The 9964-nt window shown below is 34.6% G+C and overlaps 1 protein-coding gene across 1 annotated transcript in view; it reads left to right on the plus strand.

Annotated features, from left to right (window-relative positions):
- Positions 1 to 9964, plus strand: part of LOC107574809 (CSC1-like protein 2) — a 41498-nt gene that overhangs the window by 5876 nt on the left and 25658 nt on the right. Inside the window, exons 3-6 of the mRNA XM_016261245.1 lie at positions 2067 to 2105; positions 5076 to 5166; positions 7699 to 7736; positions 8852 to 8994. Of these exons, the coding sequence (XP_016116731.1) occupies positions 2067 to 2105; positions 5076 to 5166; positions 7699 to 7736; positions 8852 to 8994 (311 nt within the window). The remainder of the gene's footprint in view (positions 1 to 2066; positions 2106 to 5075; positions 5167 to 7698; positions 7737 to 8851; positions 8995 to 9964) is intronic.

Here is a 9964-nt window from a genome sequence, read left to right on the forward strand (position 1 = left end):
CCACGCACAGTCGACGTAAATGTGCAGAGCATGAACGGGACAGAGCAGAGCGATGGCTGGGTCTGCCTCCTCCCGGGGCAGCGCTTGCAAGTTCACCACCTGATCCCTAAAAGGCGTGGTGGGAACTTTGGGCACATATCCAGGCCGGAGTCTCAGGACAGCGTGAGAGTTACCCGTTCCGAATTCTAGGCACGAATCGTCGACCGAAAATGCCTGCAGGTCCCCTACCCTCAAGACCGAGGCCAATGTGGTGAGGAGCACTGTCTTCAACGACAGAAGCTTAAGCTCTACCGACTGCAGAGGCTCGAAGGGCTCCTCCTTCAAGGCCGTCAGGACAGAGGAGAGATCCCAAGAGGGGGTAGCGGATCAGCTCCTGGGGAAATATGAATAATTAACCATAACTAGTTATAATTAACTATTCATATTTTAGAATCGCTGTAGATATTTAGCTGACCACTCAGGGTCAACCGTCTTGTCAATTCTAAGAACGTTAATTTCCTGGTTAAGGGAAATAACTTTCTTACTGTACAATTCTATAAGTTTGTAACGTAAATCTGCATGATTATTGACTCCGGTTATGAGTAAACACTGAACACGTCAAGTGTGATACAAGTAAGGTTTTATTAACTACATAAACACTTAAACTAGTCTAACATACTACATAAACACATTAAGCCGGTCTAACATACACATACGCACACACACACACACATACAGTTGGTATAGGAAAGGGTTAAAGTTTAACTCAGCATAGAAAGAGGCATAAAGAATGAATTTTATGGAACACTTTTGCATATTCAACAGATCCAAGCCTTCAGGGATACGTCAGATTCTTAGTTCAAACACACCTTTGTAAAAAGGTGTAACTGATACTTAATGTATCAATTAATAAGACTAAGTTTGATACTTAGCGAGTCTCGGCGGTCTGAAAGAGATTCCTGATGCAAATCTTAAAGCTTCCCGTTGATCTTTGCTGAATTCGGGTCGATGAAAAGAACCAGTTTGAGTCAGTGTCACTTGATGAATGGAAAGGACTAGGCCGAAGAAAGGCCTGGCACAAATGCTTTGGTATCCTGAAGCGTTTTCTCACATCATCTTTGCTTCTGACCGAACCACCGACTGGGGCGGGTCACATGAAGTGTGGCCTTTAAAGCCTGCAGAGATTCACGCCTCTCAAGATGGGTTTGTCCAATGAGGAAGATGGAATTTCTGAGCGGGAGGTGGCAATTGCTGGAGGGTTTATGACCCTTTGTTCTCTAAGCATGGTATTTTGCATATGTAATTCACTTGGGTGTTGATGCAGAAATTAGTAATGATTCTTAGAACATCAATATGTTGCATAGGTATCAGCATGTAATATGCACTCTCAGTTAGATCATCCGAAGATGAATTCATAGAGACCAAACATGAAATAGGTGAGGTTATGTTAACTAGTGGTCTATGATAACATGCATAAAACAGCATACACTACAACAGACAATATACAAGAACAGTAATGGTATACACAATGACTTGAAGGATATGTGTATTCAATCAAAGAAAGGTTTTCCTATGAATTAATTAGAGAACAGTCCATTTCTCTGGGCATTATGTGTCTTTCTTATGAGGAAAATGAGGGAGTTTGTCTGCCCGCATTCCTTTAGGCCATAAAACCAGTGATATCAGCATTGGTTACCATGGAACCAGAGGCCTGTTCTGCCTTTCTGAGGTGTTAGGTGCATTTCGGGGGAAGGGTCCATAGACCCTCGTAATTGGCCATTTGGTTAGGTGATGGGGAGTTAGATATTATTTGTTAAATATAACAAAGTTGTGTGTCTGATTGGTCCAAATGCTACAATTGTTATTTTATTTCTTTACAATAAAGTATTTTAATTGCACGTCATCTTTAAAGTATATTGGGAGGTACTGATATGTTCACAGATATATCGTGTATCTCTGTTTCTCACCTAACACCACTCTATTTCCACAGCTGAAGCTCTGACAGCTGCAGTCTTCAGATATGTATTGCTCTGAATGTATTCAAGCTTATTTTTTCCTTCCTCTTGTTTTTTTCTTTCCTTCCCAAGACAGAAGAGAAGATTCAGCGGTCTGGTGGAGCGGGAGTAGTATGTTCAGTTATTGTTCCTCCACTTTATTCTGCTCGCTGAAGAACTAACCGCTCACTTCTTCTGATAAACTATTGTGTGTGTGAAATGGTTTGTAACTGTGGGGATGTCACTTTAGAGGGGTGTGTGTGTATGTGTGTGAGTGAGAGAGAGAGATTGCTGTCCTTAGTGTTTTCGCGCACTGCTCACCACATATTAATTTTCCTCTTGTGTGTGTGTGTGATGATTGACTCACACGTGTAAATGTGGCGTTCGGAAAGGCCTCTAACACATGAGTGTCAATAACCGCCTGCCCTTCATGTCTCTTTTTGTGACGTGTGTTATTTGACTACAGTAGGAGGAAGGAACGGAGTAACTATGAGCCCGTTCGCAGGTAAAAGAGCTTTAGCGTGTCTTTCTGACCTGTTGTGACCCCAAAAGTGGATCCAAACAAGACCCCTCAGTATTGTGAGTCGTCCTGCCCTTGTGAATGTGTATCTTCTCATGTAGAGCGATTTGGTGATCGTAGATGGATATGATTTCCTCAGCAGAGCCATTGAGGTCATTTTAGCCGTAGATGACGGTGTCCTTGTTCTCCCAGTGTTGCCCGAATGGTCCATAACAACAAATTAGTCGATTTCAAATGGATTTAAAAGAATATATATTTAAATTTAAATTTTATTCATCCTCATGATGTTCCAAAGTAGGGACGAGTCACTTCTAGTCAACCAGCAAACGAGTTATCAGGCTGTCAGGTTTATCTATTTTCTTTGGTTCTTAATGTGCATATTAGAATTTATATAATAAAAAAGGAAATATGCAATAAATATTATATTATACAATAATATAATATTTTAAGTTTAATCTTTTAAATTATTTGCTGTTCAAAGCAAAATTGATTGACAGCCTAATTGTACAGAATCTCCTTAAAACGGATTAGTTAACTTACTTTCTGTTAAGTGAAAGTGAACAAATTGTATATTTTATTGTATTTTTTTTTTTCACTCTAGGGTTGGAAGGTTTGCACTGGTACTGTACTACTGCCTAAAATATTATCTTATATTAAATTTTTGTTTTATTTAATATTATTTTGTTGTTATATTTTTTGTTTAAATGTATTATTATTATAACATTTTATTTTGTTTTATATATATTTTTTATTTTTATTTATTTTATTTTCCTTGCACATTTTATCTTTAAAATATAATGAGACATACAGATGTTCACAGATTTATTTTATTTAATTTTTTTAATTCTTTACTGCACAAAAAGGACAAAATAATAACCAAGTTCATGGCCCTTCATAGCATCAGCAGAGTTTTTTTGCAATATAAGCACTGCTGTCTTATTGATTGATTTGATTGACCGGTGATGTGTTGACCAATGAAAACAAGTGTAGAAATAGAGCTTGGATTCAGTTCAGTGTGTTATGAAAACAGTGCTGAGGTCCAGAAACGCTCAATACAGGGGTTTATTTTTACTCATTTGCTAAATGTTCGTTCTGGCCCGGTTACCTTGTGAACCTCTGTTCTTATCACTGCATTTGAGACGCAGCAGTGCAGGTGTTTCAGGGAGGATCCTCCTTTTTCTGTTAGTCTAATGAGTCTGTCAGTCATCCAGAAGCGCAGCAGAGAAACCACGGGGGAAAAATTGTGTGACTGGATCCTTTTTCAAACTGTGTCAGTGCCATTCTGGAATGGTTTCCAACAAAGAAAAAGAGGATCCGTTCCTTCAAACCTGCTCGTTTTAAACTAGGAACTAGTAATGTCAGAGATAATGTCCTCAACAAGTACAGTTTTTAAAAACGGCTCATTCATCAAAGCTAGTGAGCGATGCTTTAGAACGCATAAATAAATGAACGCTAAAATGTGTTCGTAAACGAGTTTATCTATATAAGAATTTATATGATAAAAAAACAAGGAATATGTAAGCTTATATCATATTTTAAGCTGAATCTTTAATTGCTGTTTAAAGCACCGTTACTTGAAATCAGAAAGTCAAAATCAACCTAATTCTACACTTTAACTTTATTTACATAAAATGAAAATGAATGTTTTGTTTACATTTTTTTTTAAGTGCATAAATGACTCTGATGCTAAAATATGTTAGTAATGAATAATCCGATTGAGTTCATTTTATATTATATATTCATATTATATATATATATATATATATTTATTTATTTAAAAGCAGGATATATAAATCAGCCTAATTGTACAGAACTTTCTTAAAATGGCTAAATAACCTTTCTATCCATATAATGAAAGTGAACATTTATTTTATTTTATTTTTTTAATTTTTTTTAAAGTACATAAATGACTTTAGTAATCAGATTAACAAGTTTATTTTATTTTTGTCTTGGCGTGTATATAAGAATTTATACAATAAAAAACAGGAAGTATGTTTAATAAATAAAAAAATGTTTATTATAAAATTAGGCTATATTTATTATAAAATAAATAAATACATTTATTTATTTGTATATCAGCCTAATTGTTACCAGACTTTATTTATTTATTTATTTTAATTTTTTTATCTTGAAGCACATTAATAAATGACTTTGGATGCTGAAATTTTTAAAATGTTTGTAGCGTCTAAACACTCAAAACTGAGTTTAAGGAGGCTGGAAAGACGATGAGCATCTTCCTGTTAGGATGGTTTAGATCTGTTTGTTCTGCGGTGTGTTTTGGGAGTAGATCCGGCTTCATCTCATCTGTGGATTAATATCTTTCAGGGTATGGAGGGAAATGTGCATTACAGATGTATTCTCTGTTCCTCTAGCACCTAAATACTTAATATCCCATTTACCCCGAGATGAGACTGACCTACGTTTGCCTGAGTCTGGCTCCGCTCGGCTAATTTCAGGCCTTCAGAATAACCTGAAACATGAAACTTTAACTCTTCAGAAGACCTGAACCAGTGTTTCTCACTTGATTCTTTCTCTTTCTCTTTTCCTTTCTGCTTCTGTCTCTCGTTTGTGTTTGTGTACAGTGTGGCTTCAGCTCTTCATTCTGAAACACCAGACCGTTATGAACGTCTCACCTCCGTCTCTAGCTCGGTGGATTTCGAACAACGAGATAATGTAAGACACCTGTCAATCACTCCTGTGGCCCCGCCCTCCCCTCCCATCTGCATCCACACATCCATAAATCAATACTTTTAATCAAGGATGCATTAAATTGATCAAAAGTGGCAGTAAAGACATTTACAGTGTTACAAAAGATTTCTATTTCAAATAAATGCTGTTCTTTTGAACTTTCCATTCATCAAAAAATCGTGAAAAATAAAAAGTATCACAGTTTCCACAAAAATATGAAGCAGCACAACTGTTTTCAACATTGCTAATAATCAGAAATGTTTCTCGAGCAGCAAATCAGCATATTAGAATGATTTCTGAAGATCATGTGACACTGAAGACTGGAGGAATGATGCTGAAAATACAGCTTTGATCACAGAAATAAATAATTTTTCTGAAATAGAAAACAGTTATTTTAAACTGTAAAAATATTTCACAATTTTTACTGTATTGTTAATCAAATAAATGCAGCCTTGGTGCGCAGAAGAGACTTCTTTCAAAAACATAAAAAAAAATCTTACTGTACACAAACGTTTGAACGATAGTAGATGTGTGTATGTATTCATGTTTTTATGTATACATTTTTTTTTTTGTTTAGTTTTTACATTAAAGGCCCGTTTAAGTCATTTATTTTGTGAAATCATTTATTTTCAATAAGAGTTGGTGATTTGTTTTTGACTTTGGATCAAACTCTATCTTTATTACCCGTTTCCCAAAGTGCGTCTCCCAGCCCCTCTCGCTCCCTGTGGACTCTATTTGATTTTTCTATGCAACACTAACCTCACGTCAGCCTTATATATGCTCGGAAAGAACCTACGGCCTGTTTCGAGGGCGAAAACTTCCTTCCATCGTTTCGCTTTAAATCACTGTCATGATGAACCAGCATTTCTGCGCTTGTTTCTGATGGCGTCCTTGAAAGTCCCCAGAAGCCTTCAGGAGAGAAATTGACTCAACAAAACCCCCAAATAAACTCCCTCAAACTGAAACCTCAGGATCCCTTAAAGTGATTAAGAGCAGTGGTTGACCAATATAGATTTTTTTTATGGCCAGTTATAAAGATGAGAAATATGAAATCACGGTATTTAATTTATAGATGGTAAAGACACATGCATGAGAACTGCTGAAATAAATTATATTTATTTTACATTATATTTATATATTCACATAATAATTTGAATGATTAAAAAACAAAAACAGAGTTGCCCAAGTTTTTAAATATGAAGGGCCAAAAATAAAATTTGATTGAGGGGAGTAGGCCAAAAGTAAATGTTGCATTATATATACAATCCAACTGTAATACTGTAAATTAAAATATATTAAAAATAATAGTTAAACAAAAATGTTTTTATTTAATTTTTTTTTTACATTTCAATGTAAAATGGTATGGCATCATGAGCCAACTTTGGCCCATAGGCCCTGGTTTGGGCATCTCTGCTGTAAATTAAACAGATTTATTTCAGTTGTAACTTCTACATTGTGTTATCCTAATATAGTTTTTTTTTACATCAAAGAAATGGTTAAAAAACAATCAATAAAAAGGAATGGGAGCTTTCTGGGTGTTCTCAGCGTCATCAAAATAAAAGTCCTGATTCTAACAGAAAAACCGTTTGGCCAACAGTTAAAAATGCCAAATATCAGCCGATATATCGGCCTTGGCGTTATCAATACATCTGCTAAACACAAAAACTGATTGGCCGATGCAGATAGTTAAAAAAATGGCAATATCGACACATCGGCTGTACAGCAATGTTGATATTGACACATTGACCAAACAGAAAAACTGATATGCCGATAGTAAAAAAAAAAAAGGCAAATATTGGCAAATATGTCAGCCGTGGTGATATCGACACATCTGCCAAACACAAAAACTGATCGGCCAGTAGTTTAAAAGCTGTCAAATATCGGCCGATATATTAGCCTTGGGGATATCGACACATCGGCCAAACCCAAAAACTGATCGGCCAGTAGTTTAAAAGCTGTCAAATATCGGTCGATATATCAGTCATGGCAATATCTACACAACAGCCAAACACATAAACTGATCGGCCGATGCTGATAGTTGGAAAATGTAAAATATCAATCGCTATATCGGCCTTGGCAATATGTCGGTCAACCACTAATTTAGAGGGAAATGTGTGATTTAGCCTCGTCAACAGACGATATATAAAAAAAACCAGTGTAGGATGGGATTTCCACAGGATATTTTAACAGGTGACATCCCCTACTAAAATCGGCCCTTGGGATGCCAGCTTAAGCCTGTTTTCCAGCCTCTTAAGAGATCAGTGCAGGACTTCAGCATCTCCTGTCTGTCTTCACCTGCGTTCACCTCTAATCCAGCCAGAGAAATCAGCCGGTATCCTCACATACTCTCACAGAGAGCTTTTTATAGGCCTGGCCGGACGTGTTGAAGCCATAAAACCCCCAAGAAGAATTAATAAATGCAGTAATAGTCTGTTTGTGTGTGTGTGTGAGAGAGAGACAGAGGACAGTGTGTGTGTGTTCATCACACATTCATTGTTTGATGTGCTTTCATTGCAGGGCTTCTGTTCCTGGTTGACAGCCATATTCAGAATAAAGTAAGTGGCTCTTTGGCTCTAACCTGAGGTTGTTAATATCAATAGCACAGCACAGCAGAACACAGTGCTACTGCATGTCCTGACGGTTTCCCAAACTATTTTTGTCAGCTGAGCCCCTTAGACCTAAAGAACCCCTGATTTTAAGTTAATATTTCAATTTCACAACACATTTGCATGTTCACCGTTCTCTAATTTCGGTCACATGACATATAGGTTAACGGAATATTTAATCTTTTATTTTCCACAAAAGTTTTATTTTGATTATTTTCATTTTAATTGTGCATTTTTAAGTTTTAATTCATGTAGATGTTGTTGTTGTTTTTTATGATTAATTTAAATTGTATATTTTATAATTTCATTCAAGAAGTTTATATATTTAAAAAATATTTTAATTGTACTTTATGATTTTCTACATTTTTACTAAACATTTTATTTTATTATTTTAAATGATTTTACCTGTATATTTCATTGTTTTATTCATATAATGTTTTATTTTTATTAATTGCATATTTTTATGGTTTTAATAATTTAGTGTTTTACAGTATTTTAAAAATTATCTAGTTTCATTCTACAATTTTATGATTTTTAAAAAAACTTTTATGAAGTATTTTATTTTAATTATATTTATCAGTTATTATTCTTGATTTATTTTTGTTGTACATCTTATTCTTTTTGGTTTTATTTTACTGTAATTTATTTAATTTATTTTGACTATTTTTAAATTAGTTATTTTAAGTTAGCATTTTCATGATTTTAATTGATTAGCTTTTTTTCAACTCACAAACCTCCTGCAGTTCCCTCACAAACCCCAGTTTGAGAAACCCTGCTCCTTACTCCATACTATATATTTTATACAGTGTATTATTTACCCCCTGCTTATACTATATATTACATAGTCTGCACTCTGCCATCCATACTATGTGCTTCCAATTCCATGCTTCATACTCCATCCTTTATATTTGATATTCTGTTCTTCGTAGTCTGTAGTCCATTCTCTGTAATCAAGCATCATCTATAAATATATATATATATATATATATATATATGTCTATGTCTATATATTCTCTGTATCATGAAGTATAAGGGGCGGCTAACGTGAGTCTCGTTCCCCGCAGGGACGAGGAGATCCGGGAGAAGTGCGGTGAAGATGCCGTTCATTACCTGTCGTTCCAGCGGCACATCATCGGTCTGCTGGTTGTGGTGGGCGTGCTGTCGGTGGGCATCGTTCTGCCGGTCAACTTCTCAGGCAACCTGCTGGGTGAGTCCTGGACCGTGGAGGTCAGAGGTCAGCTGTGTGATTGTAGGTGATGGTTAGAAAGTAGATATTTAACTTAAAATTAGTGATGCATGATACGCGACTTCTGTTGTCTGATTGTTAGTTTAGAGGGGTTTTTTTATCCAGTCAAAGATCTTTTAGTGTATTGTACAAACGTCCAGCTTCTGCTTGAGCTTCACGTGTCTTTCTGCTGTTAAATCTTTTCTGATTTTTATCAAATAAATGTTAGAATAACTGTAGTTTTATTCATTTAATGTGTTTTTTTTATATGTATATTCAATTGTACTTTTTATACATTTCAAGCAGGCATTTTAGTTTTATTATTATGATTATGAATTCATTTATTTTAATTGTATATTTTATGTATGATATTATTCATTTGTATAGTGTTTTATTTATATTTTTATAAAAAAAATATTTTCCTTAATTGCCCATTTTTATGGTTTTATTAATTATGCAGCTTTTTATATTATTTAAAATGTATTTTAATTTTACAATTTTAAAATTGTATACATTTTTTAGTGTTATTTTACAATTCAGTTTAATTGTACTTTTTTATGATTTTATCTTTTAGTAAGCATTTTATTCTAAATGTTATTTTAAAATGTATTTTTGTTGTACATATTAGGATTTTGTTCATTTTTAATAAGTGTTTTATTTTGCTATTATTTATTTAAATTTTACATTATGATTTTAGTTTTTAGTAAGCATTTTATTTTGACTATTATTTTTAAATTATTTATTTTTATTATGCATTTTTATGATTTTAATTAATTTATTTTTCTTCAACTTCCTGCACACACACACACACACACACACACACACACACACACACACACACACACACACACACACATACACACATATATATATATATATATATATATGTGTGTATGTGTATGTGTGTGTGTGTGTGTGTGTGTGTGTGTGTGTGTGTGTGTGTGTGTGTGTG

Source organism: Sinocyclocheilus grahami, unplaced genomic scaffold, assembly GCF_001515645.1.
Source record: "Sinocyclocheilus grahami isolate Dianchi unplaced genomic scaffold, SAMN03320097.WGS_v1.1 scaffold2350.1, whole genome shotgun sequence".
NCBI classification, from domain to species: domain Eukaryota; kingdom Metazoa; phylum Chordata; class Actinopteri; order Cypriniformes; family Cyprinidae; genus Sinocyclocheilus; species Sinocyclocheilus grahami.